The sequence below is a fragment of the Cherax quadricarinatus genome, chromosome 72 (genome assembly GCF_038502225.1).
Source record: "Cherax quadricarinatus isolate ZL_2023a chromosome 72, ASM3850222v1, whole genome shotgun sequence".
NCBI lineage: Eukaryota > Metazoa > Arthropoda > Malacostraca > Decapoda > Parastacidae > Cherax > Cherax quadricarinatus.
The window spans coordinates 9896533-9914441 of NC_091363.1; the positions used below are offsets into that span (position 1 = coordinate 9896533).

At 38.0% G+C, this 17909-nt stretch overlaps 1 protein-coding gene across 8 annotated transcripts in view; it reads left to right on the forward strand.

The window, feature by feature from the left end:
* Nucleotides 1–17909, forward strand: part of LOC128701306 (sedoheptulokinase) — a 116503-nt gene that overhangs the window by 55250 nt on the left and 43344 nt on the right. For 7 of the 8 annotated variants that reach the window (XR_011394024.1, XM_070100395.1, XM_070100391.1 and 4 more), the window contains 3 exons: nt 8788–8965; nt 10433–10600; nt 10764–10881. Coding sequence is in view for 7 of the 8 variants with exons in the window: in XM_070100395.1 (XP_069956496.1) it covers nt 8788–8965; nt 10433–10600; nt 10764–10881 (464 nt within the window). In the remaining variant the exon portion in view is untranslated. Of the gene's footprint in view, nt 1–1965; nt 2020–8787; nt 8966–10432; nt 10601–10763; nt 10882–17909 lie in introns of all 8 variants that reach the window. The other variant, XM_070100397.1, reaches the window with a different exon arrangement.

The window sequence follows — 17909 nt, forward strand, 5'->3', positions numbered from 1 at the left end:
CCAGGGTTAAAAATATGAACGAAATCTTATCTTATCTTATAAAAAACATGGTCGTAAGTCGAGTGGTCGTAAGTCGAGCAGGTCGTAAGTCGGATGGTAGGTGTAGTTGTTTATTTCCCAGAAATTTGGCATAAAAAACACGGTCGTAAGTCAAGTGGTCGTAAGTCAAGTGGTCGTAAGTCGAGCAGGTTGTAAGTCGGATGGTAGGTGTAATTACCCATGTGTTGCCTTCCTTTCCAACATGGAGTGGTTGTCATGCTTCAGTCCTTGAGCTTTCTACTTTTATACTGTAATCACAAGTGATATGCAAAATTTTGTTGAATATGAGAAAATGCTCTCTTAGCCATCAGCCTGTAACAAGTTTAATTGGTCTTATCACTGTTCTTGGTTTTATTCTTATATTTAGTGGAAGTAATCTTATTCTTAGGAGAGATAAAACACTCATTGCTGAGAAAGAATGCTTCCCATGTAAATATAAATTTGTCTGTTTTGTTGTTCCATTGTCTAACAAATCACTTGATTACAACATTGCATGTTGACACAAACTGGGATAGTTATACATAATTAATATTAAGGAAATCAGTGTTATAATGGAGCTTAAGGTGTGGTTTTCCTAAGGTAATTAGATGAAAAAATGTATACAATACATGGTGTATCTTTTTTAAACAGTGACATCTTCCACTTTATGTAAAAATCTATTATTGCTTCTTTTATTTCTTTTATTTCTGTATTCTTTCATTAATATCAAGGAACTTAATTCTTTTGTATGACTTTCTTGTGTAAATTTATTTTGATCAGTTGTTAAGGCATAATTGAAGATAGAGAATAGAATATGTATAATTCAGAATACAAGTAGTGTTTAGATTTGATTTAAGCTATGTTAGTTAGAAGAGTATAATCACATTACAATTGGTATGTCATAAAAACTCAGCTGCTTGACAAATAGCAAACTCATTGATGGAGATGCATCTTCCTACTTCACTCAGCTTCTTACAAGTTTTTAGATTTCTTTTAAAATTCTGTCATATACACTTTAGTTGAAATGAACCTCATTGAAATGACCAATGCTGGCTGTCAGTCTATAGTTATGAAGTAGTCATAGAAGAGTTTCTTACAGCCTTAATTGTGATTATTATAGTTAGCATGCAAATATTTATTATCTATGTACTATAGTTATGACATTATTTAGTTGTTTCTGACAGCATTGAGAGTTTTTCAGAAAATGTATGTTAAGCTTGGGTGGAGCCAGCTTTGGGATTATTGTTATAGATAGCATGCAAATCTATCTTCCATATGAATTGTCCATATAAATATAGATATCAAATTATTTCTGACACCATGTACAGTTCTTCAGCTAATGTCTGATTAGTTTGGGTAGTGTCTTGTACCTGAGGGTTACAGAGTAGAGCAGTGTTGTGGAAATAGAGGGAGTTGTTGTTGTTGTTGTTATTATTATTATTATTATTATTATTATTATTATTATTATTATTATTATTATTAGTATTATTATTAGTATTATTATTAGTATTATTATTAGTATTATTATTAGTATTAGTATTGGGAAGCAGTAAACCTGTAGAGGTCATACATTGCCTGGGAAAAGGCAGGTAATCAGGTTTGATTCAGGGAAAGGGAGGATTTCTTTAATTCCTAGGATCAAGTACACTTTGCCAGCATCAAGGCACCCACCCTCTTAAAAGATGAAGGGATTATGCAGGAGTAGTGTAAGGGGAAGGGGAAGGTTGGGCACTACCCATGGTCACTCCACAGGAGATGGTTCTCTATAGTCACCCTGCATGGGGACCATGCCTATGCTCATTTCTTAGTGGAAAGACTGCTTATGGTCATTCTCCAGGGAAACTCTTCCTGTATTCACCCCTCGGGAAAGTAGGTAGACTAATAGGTACATAGATTTATTTTTCCCAGTTCACATTCAGGATTGTGAAAAAGGATTCTGTTTTTCAGAGGCAGCAACATCTGTATGTGTGTGTGTGTGCGCAGAAATAGTTTGAAGTAGCGGTAATGTAGATACCATGAAAACTGTTCTTTCAACCCTCTGGTTACTTTATACTAATTTTGTGTTTTTGATTCCATTACAGTGTTCCTCATCTATTGTATATAGTTTATGTATAATTTCCTATTTATGGTTACAGGAGTAATTAGACTCAAGTATTCCATCTGTTTTAAATTTATTCAAATTATTTATGAGCTTGCGATGCAGTCTAGCACCAAATTTTTGAAAATGACGTTTCAGAAAATTTTAAAGTTTTTGTACTCACACAGTGATATGGCCTGTTTCTTATTTGTTCTCTAATAGTTTTTTTTTTTTTAAATTATTCCTTTAAATTTTCCCCTCTGGTTTTTATAATGGGTTAAGTTGAATTGGTTATGAGCTCAGAATGCCTCCTGTCTCAGTCAATCTCAGTTTTTAGTGCTTGACTGTAGTTCTTGCACACAACCTTCATTCTACAGCTCATTTTATTCATCAAAGACTTTTTTTTCCACATTTTATATAATTTATGATTGTGTCCACTTGTTTTTTTCCTGCTGTAGTTTCAGTAATTTTGTTTTCCACATTTTCTGTGTATGGTTATAGTATCTAGCTTACAGTGAAGACATTTTTAATGTTCTTAGTCTCACTTCATAGCTCATGTTTTTCATTATTGAAATCCATTTTGTTTTACTGTATAGCTTAGTCATTTTATATTTTGCTCTTTTGCATCTTGCAATGTGTGCAACATACAACAGCTGTGCACTCTTAATTTGCATTTGTTAGTGTGTGTGTGGGCAGGGAGGGAGGGCTTGCTAACCTCTGTGTGGTTGCAGGGGTCAAGTCCTTGCTCCTGGCCCTGCCCCTCAAGTTACCACCTGCCAAGATTCACTTCCTCCTATTTTCATGGGCCTTAACATACCTGCTCTGAAAACTATATGGAACCTGCTCCCACCACTTCATTGAGATCATTTTACTGCTCAACCACTCTTAAGACTGATGAAATACTTCCTGACATCCCTGTGGCTCATTTGTGTTTTACTTCCAGCTGTGTGTCTGGGTTCCTGTTTGCCTCTCAAACAGCATGTCCCTGTCTATCCTCTCACTTTCTTTGAGTATGTTGTATATTGTCATATCTCCCCTTGTTCTTCTATCTTTCAGTGTTGTTGCATTAGATTCCATTAATCACTTCTCATAGTTTATACTCCTTAACTCTGAAACAAACCTTACTGTATACTTCTGCATTTTCTCCAGTTTCTTAATATACTTTTTCTAGTGTAGGTTCCCTGCTAGTGCTGCATATTTCAAGCTGGGACTGACATGTTTGTATAAAGGGCCTGGAATGACTATTGCGATTCCTAAAGGCTACTCTAAGATTTGCTAGATGAGTATTGGCTATAGAAGTTATTCGATTGATGTGAGCCTCTGACAATATGTCAGGCACTACGGTCACTTCTAGGTCTTTTCCTTCAGGTTAAGTCTACAGTCTCTGTTCCCAAATCTATACTTTGTGTCTGGTCTTCTTTCCCCTTTCCCAATCTTCATAGCCTTACATTTGCTTAGGCTGAATTCAAGCAACTGCTTATCCAACCTGTCTTCCAATTAGTCCAGATCCATTTGAAGCCATTCTTTTTCTTCATCTGTTTTTATTCTTGTTAGTTTTAAGTCATCACTAAACAGGGATATATCTGATTCAGTACCATCTGTAATATCATTCTCATGTCAAAAACAGTGTATGTGGGTGGGGGTTCAGTGCATTTGTGATGTGTGTGAGAGAGAGTGATAATTGCATTACTACCTACATGACAGGTATGGAGTGCATAAAACTATGAAATCAAAGTGTATTTTCTCCTCTTACAGTACAATTATTGATTTTTTACTTATTTAAATGTAACTTGGCCTCTAGTATTTGATATATTTTCAGCTTGATAATTGTCCTACATTGATTACCTTGTCCTTGGCTTAGTTTTCATATCTGTTCATCATCTGTTCTTAAACCATTCTATTTTGTTTAGATAATTACAGATTTTTGGCACAAAATGTCATTCCATATTAGTTTGTAATATAATTTATTATATGATTTCTTTGTAATATCTGGTTCCATTAGATTTTCTTAAGTTTGACTTAAGTTTTAGTTTCCACTTTTATATGTCATCGTGCCTTCTTCGTGCAGTATTAACCATTCTCATTACTCGGACCATAAGTGACTTCATGCATTATTTCTACTAACATGTGATTACTTCCCTAAGTAGATCTATAGCACTTCTACAGAGAGGTACTAGCATCCTGTCAGATTAGTGCAGAATAGTAGCCTGTTAAATATTTTGCACTCTTGAGTGATTGCTGATCTTTACTTTTTGTTTTGTAAGCATGTAAGATGACCGGTAAAGCTTACAATCTTCTACTCACATTTAGTATGCACATCTTTACATTCTTGTTTTTCTAATACTATACTGTAGTTCTTAGTTTGGTAATATTTCCTTTCCAGGTTAGGTCTGGTCTAAGACTGGGCTGCAGATGCAGTGATCCTCAGAACCCATTACAGATATCATATCAGTGGTATACAGTACCAACAACTTGATGAATTAAACACATGTGCAATATCTGGATATCTTGATTGTGTAGACATTTTGCTGTCCGGTGGGTTTATCAAAATAATACAGACACATAAACAGAAGACTGTAGAAGAGGAGGTGATCAGTCTCTTGTCTACTGTCTTCTGTGAGGCTAGGGATTGATTACCTTGTCATTTACAGTCATCCGTTTATGTTACTTGATTGTATTTATAAAGCCACTGGATGGCAAAACATCTACAAAAGAAAGATACCCAGATGTTGCACATGCCTTGTTCATCAACCTGTACAAGTTGCAACAGATACAGTGATTTATATTGAATATCTTCTTATCCTTCCTTCTAAATATGTCTGTCTGTTAATATTAAAAATTACAATTATTTTACTTTTAAATTTTTTTGATGATGGAATCAATAAATACAATACTTTAACAGTTATTGCAATATTAATTCTGAGGCATTTTATTTGTAAAATTTTGTGTTGTCCCTAATGCTTTAGACATGAAAACTTGGAGCCTTGTTTTTTCAGTTTTTTCTTTAATAAACTGTTATTTACAAGTACATATTTTTTTTTTTTTTTTTTTAAGTTATTTCTGCAGTCAGTTTTGGGGGGTTTGCTGGTCACATGGTTTGCCTTGTTGTTTCTTTAGATGTCAAGGGTGGAAAAAACATTGAATATTTGTAATTTTTATTTTCTTATTTGTAAAACAGGTAATTTGAAGCTATTTGTGGGAGGTCCTTCAGTATTAAGTGTGATAATTTCAGTGCCTGTGAAATAGAAAGCCTGAATTTAAGGATTCCACCACACTGTACTGCAAACAATCACTTGCAACACTACCACCGATACATCATATTTACATGCAAAACTATGTACTCTACCTGAAATACAATTATCAATTTATCATTTAGTATGGCATACTAACTATGGAAATTATTCACATTATTGCATAAATCTACACCAAAAAAAAATTGAGAAAATGGTAAACACCATTTTGCCATTTATATATTTTCAACTGAGATACTATATCATGATTTACTGTGTGAATTGCTAAGCTTTACTGGAGATTAAGTCAAAACTTTGTTTTGTCAAGGTCACCGGTACTACTCAGGGTCCATTATAAAAATTTTTGGGGTTTTGTGGCTCTTACAAAACAGCAACAGTAATAAAATGTAAAAGATCAGTTCAGTGAGCCATACATACATACATACATACATACATACATACATACATACATACATACATACATACATACATACATACATACATACATACATACATCCTTTTCTCTGAGTTATTCTTGTATTACAATGTCTCTATTTAAATTCATTATCTCAATATTATTAATGCCTTCATACAAATGTGAGTTTCCTGTGTATTTTGATTTTACTAATTATCTATTGGTTGTGTATAAAAGTGACTTTGTCCACCATGAGTCAAATTAAGGTAGAAACACGAAAAAACTTCACTTCTTTATATAGTGCATGGTAACTTAATAATTATAATACCCAATGCTAGCATGTGTTGACAAATTGTGACAATTTTACTAAAATGCATAACTGATTGTTTTCTTTTCTTATTTTTTGTGGTTATTAACACTGTTGCTATGTAATACACTTTTTCCAGCATGCAGTTTTGACCTAACACATTTGCCTCTGTCTTCATGGCTTGAGTTTTCAAAGATACAAGCAACGGTTATTCTTGTCTTGTAGTACATACTATATCCTATGCTCATTCTTTTTCTCAGTAAGATACGGAAAGTGTGCAGCAAGGCACTAAATTATGCTGATGCTGTGAAACAGGGCTGTAATAACTGTTTACCTTGTCATATAAACAGTGTACATAATGAAGTCTTGCTTATAAAGCACATCCCCAAGCTAAACCAACTTGTTTCTTTCTTTTTTTTTTTTTTTCATTTTGCAAACAAATTGTATCTAAAGAAAGGAAGAGAACAATGAATGGCTATATTTCATACATGTTTGCAATAAAACTTTGCAGTCATAAAGTTTTAATGAGGAGTTTTCAAATTTAGTGAGTTATGCAGTAATTTACTTTATTCTGTTTTCCCAGATTTTTGCAAGCTGTGATTTCGTGTATAGGGCAAGGAGGAATAACATCTTGTAGGAGTGAGGAAGAGCCAGTTGTGAGTGTGGGGGAAGTTCGTGAGGCAGTAGGTAAAATGAAAGGGGGCAAGGCAGCCGGGATTGATGGGATAAAGATAGAAATGTTAAAAAGCAGGTGGGGATATAGTTTTGGAGTGGTTGGTGCAATTATTTAATAAATGTATGGAAGAGGGTAAGGTACCTAGGGATTGGCAGAGAGCATGCATAGTTCCTTTGTATAAAGGCAAAGGGGATAAAAGAGAGTGCAAAAATTATAGGGGGATAAGTCTGTTGAGTGTACCTGGTAAAGTGTATGGTAGAGTTATAATTGAAAGAATTAAGAGTAAGACGGAGAATAGGATAGCAGATGAACAAGGAGGCTTTAGGAAAGGTAAGGGGTGTGTGGACCAGGTGTTTACAGTGAAACACATAAGTGAACAGTATTTAGATAAGGCTAAAGAGGTCTTTGTGGCATTTATGGATTTGGAAAAGGCGTATGACAGGGTGGATAGGGGGGCAATGTGGCAGATGTTGCAAGTGTATGGTGTAGGAGGTAGGTTACTGAAAGCAGTGAAGAGTTTTTACGAGGATAGTGAGGCTCAAGTTAGAGTATGTAGGAAAGAGGGAAATTTTTTCCCAGTAAAAGTAGGCCTTAGACAAGGATGTGTGATGTCACCGTGGTTGTTTAATATATTTATAGATGGGGTTGTAAGAGAAGTAAATGCGAGGGTCTTGGCAAGAGGCGTGGAGTTAAAAGATAAAGAATCACACACAAAGTGGGAGTTGTCACAGCTGCTCTTTGCTGATGACACTGTGCTCTTGGGAGATTCTGAAGAGAAGTTGCAGAGATTGGTGGATGAATTTGGTAGGGTGTGCAAAAGAAGAAAATTAAAGGTGAATACAGGAAAGAGTAAGGTTATGAGGATAACAAAAAGATTAGGTGATGAAAGATTGAATATCAGATTGGAGGGAGAGAGTATGGAGGAGGTGAACGTATTCAGATATTTGGGAGTGGACGTGTCAGCGGATGGGTCTATGAAAGATGAGGTGAATCATAGAATTGATGAGGGAAAAAGAGTGAGTGGTGCACTTAGGAGTCTGTGGAGACAAAGAACTTTGTCCTTGGAGGCAAAGAGGGGAATGTATGAGAGTATAGTTTTACCAACGCTCTTATATGGGTGTGAAGCGTGGGTGATGAATGTTGCAGCGAGGAGAAGGCTGGAGGCAGTGGAGATGTCGTGTCTGAGGGCAATGTGTGGTGTGAATATAATGCAGAGAATTCGTAGTTTGGAAGTTAGGAGGAGGTGCGGGATTACCAAAACTGTTGTCCAGAGGGCGGAGGAAGGGTTGTTGAGGTGGTTCGGGCATGTAGAGAGAATGGAGCGATACAGAATGACTTCAAGAGTGTATCAGTCTGTAGTGGAAGGAAGGCGGGGTAGGGGTCGGCCTAGGAAGGGTTGGAGGGAGGGGGTAAAGGAGGTTTTGTGTGCGAGGGGCTTGGACTTCCAGCAGGCATGCGTGAGCGTGTTTGATAGGAGTGAATGGAGACAAATGGTTTTTAATACTTGACGTGCTGTTGGAGTGTGAGCAAAGTAACATTTATGAAGGGATTCAGGGAAACCGGCAGGCCGGACTTGAGTCCTGGAGATGGGAAGTACAGTGCCTGCACTCTGAAGGAGGGGTGTTAATGTTGCAGTTTAAAAACTGTAGTGTAAAGCACCCTTCTGGCAAGACAGTGATGGAGTGAATGATGGTGAAAGTTTTTCTTTTTCGGGCCACCCTGCCTTGGTGGGAATCGGCCAGTGTGATAATAAAAAAAAAAAAATATTTATTAGGATGTTGTCTCCAGTTTTAAATCAGGTTTTGCAACCATTTTAATTAATATTTTATGTCAGTATGATCAACGTAGCTAAGGTAAGTAAATAATGCAGCAGACTCCAAGATGGCTAAAATGCTAACAGTCATGAACTTCAGTCTAAAACACTGATTAAAGACTTAGTTACCTCAGTATCACTCCCTAACATAATAAGTAATTGTAGTATGGAGTACTATCTTCTATTTTTATAGGGATTTAGCCTACTAAGCAACTTGAACTTGTTTGTTTAAAGTTTGACTGCAACAACAGGTACAGAGGGCAACAAACAGGATGTTCCACGCATCCTCTCAGCACTGCAGATGTGTGTCTCGCGGCTTCCTAGGGAAGGAATGAGGAAAGTGAGCAAGATTGGTGTGTGTGGCCAGATGCATGGCTGTATGCTCTGGAAGCAAGGTGAAGCTTGGGAACAAAAGCCAGACTCTGATAGGTGAGTTAACATTAAATATTTAATAGATCTCCTTTGGTTTATCTGAATGAAGAGACCTTATAATTAAAGTTTTTTGAGGAATAAGTAGCAAAAGTGTGAGTAACTAGAGGAGAGAGATTTTAATTACAGTAAACTGTCATTAAACATGGTAGTTATGTTCCTGAAAATGCCATGGTAGTTAAAACCGTGTTAGACAAATTAAAGAACTTATGGGAAAAATAGGGTTATGTTCCTGGGAGCCCCCCAAAAAGCCAAACATCTTTTTTTTAGACCAACAGATCTTACAAAAAATAAAGTGAATATGTAATTGTAGTTTATTGTCGTGATGTATTATGATTTTTTACCGCTTAACCCTTTGGGGGTCGCCAGGCCCTCTCAGAGACTTGTTCTCAGGGTTGCCAAAATTAAAAAAAAAAAAATTATTTTTTCTTATGAAAAGATAGAGAATCTTTTCCCGATCATAATGACACCAAAAGCATGAAATTTGACGGAAAAATTACGGAATTATGCTCTCGCGAAGTTAGCGGTCTCGACAATGTTTATGAATCACCAATTTTGCCCACTTTGAGCCCAATTTTCGGCCCATTCCTGTGTACTAGTCGACAAAAATCATAACTATTTCGCTAGAACTCCATTTTTTCTATCGAATGAGTACATGAAACCACCAAGTTACCAATTTCAACTATCCAATAAAGTGGTCAGAATTTAGCAATTTTGCCAATTTCACACAAATTTCAAAAGATGCCAATTTCCGAATAGGGTCCAGAATAAACAAGAAAGGCATTCCTGGCACTAAAATAACAAGTTCTCTGTTCGTTAGTCACATCCCCAGACCCCTCTTATATTTCTTTGGCTTTCCACTTTGAATTTTTATTCTTACAAAAAATAGAAGATTTACTGTTATGCACACTACTGCATTCGTGTAGAAATGGTATAAATAATATCAGCGCACTTGTGAAAGAATATTACTCACCAGTTGACGTGTATTGGACGCTTAGCATGATTTGTTTGCTTTTGAACATTGGTAAAAATCGAACATTTCTGCTACTTTGAGCTCAATTTCAAGGTACTTTTCATCATAAAACCAGTCAAAATCATATCAATTTCTGTAATGTCTTCCATTCTATAAAATGAGACCAAAAAAACTAGAATACAAGAATAAATACCATACGAAAATACAGTGCAAAATCGCTGTTTTATTCCAAAAACATGGTCAAAGTTGGTGATGGAGTGAGTGATGGTTATAGTTTTTTCTTTTTTGGGTTACCCTTCCTTGGTGGGAGATGGCTGGTGTGCTAAAAAAAAGGTCTAGAAACAATTTACATATTGTGAGCAACATGTGACCATTTTATGTGACAGTTTTTCTACCTGTTATTGCCCAGAATACCTAGAACTCACAATGTGGAGGTGGCTGCTCTTAGGTACTCTTGATAATTATTTTGGTGGATCATTGTTTATCATTTGCAGATTTGCAATTAATCAAGTGAGCAATTTATACACTTGGCAAGACAGTCGATGTACGCAAGAGTTCCTGTCTTCTCTCCCAGAGCCTGAATCCCATCAAGCAATATCAACTGGTTTTGGTTGTGCAACTTTACTCTGGTTTATTAAAAATAAACCTGATACATTTACCAGGTGAGGTTGGTGCTAAAATTGTTTAATTTGCAAATATCTGCTTATATGAATGTTGTATTGTGCTGTATCTTAAACAAAAGTGCATGTTTAGTCTTTTTTTTTTATATCCCTACCTGTGTTGGCTTTCACGTGTTGTCATATGTAATGAGCCCCATAACTACAGATTCAACCGAGCTGGAACAATCCATGACTTCCTTGTGTGTATGTTGTGTGGCCTAGATCATCCTATTATGTCTGTGCAGAATGCCGCATCCTGGGGCTATCTCAACACTGTCACAAAGGTAGGTGGTTATGTGAAGACTTCTTTGCATGCTAAAGTAGAACTGGTGTAATTTTTATATTTCATATTTAATGCTATAGGTAATAGGTTGGTAGACAGCAACCACCCAGGGAGGTACTACCGTCCTGCCAAGTGAGTGTAAAACGGAAACCTGTAATTGTTTTACAAGATGGTAGGATTGCTGGTGTCTTTTTTTCTATCTCATAAACATGCAAGGTTTCAGGTACACCTTGCTATTTCTGCTAGTTCACACTACACATGCTTGTACAGGGTGTCTACAAAAACACTCTCTGATTTCAAACAGGTATAACATGTAATGTTATTGTAATAATCTTTCACAGTTAGTAGCTTCAGATGCAGGATTTCATTCAGTCTCATGTGATAATGTTGGTAGAATTATCGACAATATGTAAAGTAAAAGGACACAAGTGCAACTAATGTGACATTTTATTGTGGCAACGTTTCGCTCTCCAGGAGCTTTGTCAAGCCGATACCATATCGGCTTGACAAAGCTCCTGGAGAGCAACTAGTTTTTATGACTTGATGTGCTGTTGGAGTGTGAGCAAAGTAACATTTCTGAAGAGGTTTGAGGAAACTGGTTAGCTGGGACTTGAGCACTGGAGATGAGAAGTACAGTGCCCACTCTCTGAAGAAGGGTGGGGATATTGCAGTTTGGAAGGGCACCTGAACTGTAGTGTCACTGCACCTCTGGCCAGAAAGGGATGAAGTGAGTGATGGCAAAATAGTTTCTTTTTGGGTCACCTTTCCTTGGTGGGGGACAGCCAATGTGTTAAAAATAAAAACAACTACAGTATGTACATGGAACCCCAGTTTTTGTCTTTAATCCATTCCAGTAGGTCGGCAGAAAACCGATTTGTACGAAAACTGAAGTAACATTTCCCATAAGAAATAATGTAAATCCAATTAATGCGTTCCAGACACCCAAAAATATTAACAAAAAATACATTTTATGGAGAATAACTATAGTTTTACATACAGAAAACAACGAGAAATAAATATAAATCACTAATGAAATGGATAAATGAGAAATAAATATAAATCACTAATGAAATGGATAAATGAACATTTAGCATCACTTTTACCTTTAACATCACTTTTACTCTTGTTGGCGTATGGAAGACGGTGAGGAGGGGAGAGGGAGGAGAGGTTATTATTTGGAAAGGGAATCCCCCTCCATAAGGGCTTCAGGTATCAAAGCCCTATCTGGGGTTACTTCCCTTTTGTCTATTACTGGCACTAGGACCAGCTTGAGTCACTGGACCCCTGTTGCGCAAAAAATCTGTCCAGAGAGGCCTGTGTCTGGCATCTCTTAAGATTTGCCTAAAATGGGACACGGCATTGTCATTGAACATGTTGCAGACACGGCTTGCAACAGCTTTGTTAGGGTGATATTTCTCCACAAAACTTTGCACCTCGCTCCACTTTGCACAAATGTCGTTAATCGCTGAAGAAGGCACATTCTCTCCTCTCTTCCTTCTCCTCTGAAGCAATTTCCTCAGCTAAGGTCTGTTGCTGTTCCAGATGAAGGTCTTGCAGCTCTTCAGTGGTTAGCTCTTCTCTGTGGTCATCCACCAACTCTTCCACATCCTGGCCACTCACCTTCAATCCCATGGACTTCCCCAAAGTCACAATAGATTCCACAACAGGCATAGGGTCGTCAGGGTCAGCTTCAAACCCTTCAAAATCCTTCTGGCACTTGAAACTTTCTTTGGCCCCATGGTGGCTTATTTAGCAGTCACAAGCAAAAAACAATGGATTATTACGAAATGTTTCGGATGAACACGCGGAGTAATGCTCATTGAACGAGTAACAAAGGCAGATGGAGTCACGAATGTATGAGCGGCCATGTCCCGCAGGCAGGTGGACGCATCTGGTATGGACAATTTCCGAGCGGATGTACAAAAATGGGAAAATTTCGCCAAAAAAGTGGTTGAAAACTGAATTGTACAATAACCGGACCAGACAAAAACCGGGGTTCCACTTTATATCATAAAATACTAGTTAAAATCTTGATGTTGATTTTATCAAACAACTGAAGAAACACCAGACATCACTGAACTATCTCAGCTAGTTACTTCACATCCTAACTTATGCAGTCATCTGGAGAAGGAAGCTCTATCCAAACTGCATGTATCCTGCAGAGGCTAAAATCCAGGACATATGTATGCACATTCAGGATACCCCAACTTACAAATAAGTTGGGTTCTTGCTGCTTCAACTTATAAAGTTCTTGTAACTCTGAACAAATTTTCTCAGTGAAAACACTGTTTTAAGCATTTGTAACTGTAGATCGGAGTTCATAAACTAATTGAGTTCTAAGTGCCCGTTCATAAGTGCGAACTCGGGCATTTGTATATTGGGCTCCCTTGTATTAAAAATTAAAATAAGAATAACCAGTAGACATCCTTGATAGTTTCTAAAACAGTAGTAATATTACTTTGGCTATCAGTTTTGTGCACAAAACTGACAAACAATAATTGTGACGAGGATAGATTCTAAGAAGCACCAGCAGTTTGCAGTGGCACATTAGTAGACAAAAGGGCAGTTGCTTTTGGGCCCCTAAGTATTAGGTAGGCCCCAAGATTCCATTTTATGTAAAAAAATCACAATTGGGCAAAAGAAATATTATGGGACAAGAGGAAAATGGCAACAAGTAAGATGGAGGTGAAAGTGTATAAACTAAGGGAGGAGGAAGTTCGGGTAAGATATAAGCAACTATTGGCAGAAAGGTGGGCTGGTGCAAGTATGAGTAGTGGGGGGGTTGAAGAGGGTTGGAATAGTTTTAAAAATGCAGTAGTAGAATGTGGGGCAGAAGTTTGTGGTTATAGGAGAGTGGGTGCAGGTGGAATGATGAAGTAAAGGGTGTGATAAAAGAGAAAAAGGTAGCTTATGAGAGGTTTTTACAAAGCAGAAGTGTTATAAGAAGAGTAGAGTATATGGAGAGTAAAAGAAAGGCAAAGAGAGTGGTGAGAGAGTGCAAAAGGAGAGCAAATGATAGAGTGGGAGAGGCACTGTCAAGAAATTTTAATGAAAATAAGAAAAAAATTTGGAGTGAGTTAAACAAGTTAAGAAAGCCTAGGGAACAAATGGATTTGTCAGTTAAAAACAGAGTAGGAGAATTAGTAGATGGGGAGATGGAGTTATTGGGTAGATGGCGAGAATACTTTGAGGAACTTTTAAATGTCGACGAAGAAAGGGAGGCAGTAATTTCACTGGCCAGGGAGGTATACCATCTTTTAAGAGTGAAGAAGAACAGGATGTGAGTGTGGGGGAGGTGCGTGAGGCATTACGTAGAATGAAAGGGGGTAAAGCAGCTGGAACTGACGGGATCATGACAGAAATGTTAAAAGCAGGGGAGGATATAGTGTTGGAGTGGTTGGTATTTTTGTTTAATAAATGTATGAAAGAGGGGAAGGTACCTAAGGATTGGCAGAGAGCGTGTATAGTGCCTTTATATAAAGGGAAGGGGGACAAAAGAGATTGTAAAAATTATAGAGTAATTAGTTTACTGAGTATACCAGGAAAAGTGTACGGTAGGCTTATTATTGAAAGAATTAGAGGTAAGACAGATTGTAGGATTGCGGATGAGCAAGGAGGTTTTAGAGTGGGTAGGGGATGTGTAGATCAAGTATTTACATTGAAGCATATATATATGAACAGTATTTAGATAAAGGTAGGGAAGTTTTTATTGCATTTGTGGATTTAAAAAAAGGCATATGATAGAGTGGATAGGGGAGCAGTGTGGCAGATTTTGCAAGTATATGGAGTAGGTGGTAAGTTACTAAATGCTGTAAAGAGTTTTTATGAGGACAGTGAGGCTCAGATTAGGGTGTGTAGAAGAGAGGGAGATTACTTGCCGGTAAAAGTAGGTCTTAGACAGGGATGTGTAATGTCACCATGGTTGTTTAATATATTTATAGATGGGGTTGTAAAAGAAGTAAATGCTAGGGTGTTCAGGAGAGGGGTGGGATTAAATTATGGGGAATCAAATACAAAATGGGAATTGACACAGTTGCTTTTTGCTGATGATACTGTGCTTATGGGAGATTCTAAAGAAAAATTGCAGAGGTTAGTGGACGAATTTGGGAGTGTGTGTAAAGGTAGAAAGTTGAAAGTGAACATAGAAAAGAATAAGGTGATGAGGGTATCAAATGATTTAGATAAAGAAAAATTGGATATCAAATTGGGGAGGAGTAGTATGGAAGAAGTGAATGTTTTCAGATATTTGGGAGTTGACGTATCAGCGGATGGATTTATGAAGGATGAGGTTAATCATAGAATTGATGAGGGAAAAAAGGTGAGTGGTGCGTTGAGGTATATGTGGAGACAAAGAATGTTATCTATGGAGGCAAAGAAGGGAATGTATGAAAGTATAGTGGTACCAGCACTCTTATATGGGTGTGAAGCTTGAGTTGTAAATGCTGCAGCGAAGAGGCGGTTGGAAGCAGTGGAGATGTCCTGTCTAAGGGCAATGTGTGGTGTAAATATTATGTAGAAAATTCGGAGTGTGGAAATTAGGAGAAGGTGTGGAGTTAATAAAAGTATTAGTCAGAGGACTGAAGAGGGGTTGTTGAGGTGGTTTGGTCATTTAGAGAGAATGGATCAAAGTAGAATGACATGGAGAGCATATAAATCTGTAGGGGAAGGAAGGTGGGGTAGGGGTCGTCCTCGAAAGGGTTGGAGGGAGGGGGTAAATTAGGTTTTGTGGGCAAGGGGCTTGGACTTCCAGCAAGCGTGTGTGAGCGTGTTAGATAGGAATGAATGGAGACGAATGGTATTTGGGACCTGACGAGCTGTTGGAGTGTGAGCAGGGTAATATTTAGTGAAGGGATTCAGGGAAACTGGTTATTTTATATAGCCGGACTTGAGTCCTGGAAATGGGAAGTACAATGCCTGCAATGTTTGGGATATTGACAGTTTGGAGGGATATGTTGTGTTTCTTTATACAATTTCTAAGAGCAATGATTTTATTATTTTATTAACACACTGGCCGATTCCCACCAAGCTCCTCTCTTCTATGTGCGGGTTATTTGTGTATCGTTCCAGTCACGGTATTGTGCCTTTTTTTGTTATTTAAGGCAGGGTGGCCCGAAAAAGAAAAACTTTCACCATCATTCACTCCATCACTGTCTTGCCAGAAGGGTGCTTTACACTACAGTTTTTAAACTGCAACATTAACACCCCTCCTTCAGAGTGCAGGCACTGTACTTCCCATCTCCAGGACTCAAGTCCGGCCTGCCGGTTTCCCTGAACCCCTTCATAAATGTTACTTTGCTCACACTCCAACAGCACGTCAAGTATTAAAAACCATTTGTCTCCATTCACTCCTATCAAACACGCTCACGCATGCCTGCTGGAAGTCCAAGCCCCTCGCACACAAAACCTCCTTTACCCCCTCCCTCCAACCTTTCCTAGGCCGACCCCTACCCCGCCTTCCTTCCACTACAGACTGATACACTCTTGAAGTCACTCTGTTTCTCTCCATTCTCTCTACGTGTCCGAACCACCTCAACAACCCTTCCTCAGCCCTCTGGACAACAGTTTTGGTAATCCCGCACCTCCTCCTAACTTCCAAACTACGAATTCTCTGCATTATATTCACACCACACATTGCCCTCAGACATGACATCTCCACTGCCTCCAGCCTTCTCCTCGCTGCAACATTCATCACCCATGCTTCACACCCATATAAGAGTGTTGGTAAAACTATACTCTCATACATTCCCCTCTTTGCCTCCAAGGACAAAGTTCTTTGTCTCCACAGACTCCTTAGTGCACCACTTACCCTTTTCCCCTCATCAATTCTATGATTCACCTCATCTTTCATAGACCCATCCGCTGACACGTCCACTCCCAAATATCTGAATACATTCACCTCCTCCATACTCTCTCCCTCCAATCTGATATCCAATCTTTCATCACCTAATCTTTTTGTTATCCTCATAACCTTACTCTTTCCTGTATTCACTTTTAATTTTCTTCTTTTACACACTCTACCAAATTCATCCACCAATCTCTGCAACTTCTCTTCAGAATCTCCCAAGAGCACCGTGTCATCAGCAAAGAGCAACTGTGACAACTCCCACTTTATGTGTGATTCTTTATCTTTTAACTCCACACCTCTTGCCAAGACCCTCGCATTTACTTCTCTTACAACCCCATCTATAAATATATTAAACAACCACGGTGACATCACACATCCTTGTCTAAGGCCTACTTTTACTGGGAAATAATTTCCCTCTTTCCTACATACTCTAACTTGAGCCTCACTATCCTCATAAAAACTCTTCACTGCTTTCAATAACTATCCTCCTACACCATACACCTGTAACATCTGCCACATTGCCCCCCTATCCACCCTGTCATACGCCTTTTCCAAATCCATAAATGCCACAAAGACCTCTTTAGCCTTATCTAAATACTGTTCACTTATATGTTTCACTGTAAACACCTGGTCCACACACCCCCTACCTTTCCTAAAGCCTCCTTGTTCATCTGCTATCCTATTCTCCGTCTTACTCTTAATTCTTTCAATAATAACTCTACCATACACTTTACTAGGTATACTCAACAGACTTATCCCCCTATAATTTTTTGCACTCTCTTTTGTCCCCTTTGCCTTTATACAAAGGAACTATGCATGCTCTCTGCCAATCCCTAGGTACCTTACCCTCTTCCATACATTTATTAAATAATAGCACCAACCACTCCAAAACTATATCCCCACCTGCTTTTAACATTTCTATCTTTATCCCATCAATCCCGGCTGCCTTACTCCCTTTCATTTTACCTACTGTCTCACGAACTTCCCCCACACTCACAACTGGCTCTTCCTCACTCCTACAAGATGTTATTCCTCCTTGCCCTATACACGAAATCACAGCTTCCCTATCTTCATCAACATTTAACAATTCCTCAAAATATTCCCTCATTCTTCCCAATACCTCTAACTCTCCATTTAATAACTCTCCTCTCCTATTTTTAACCGACAAATTCATTTGTTCTCAA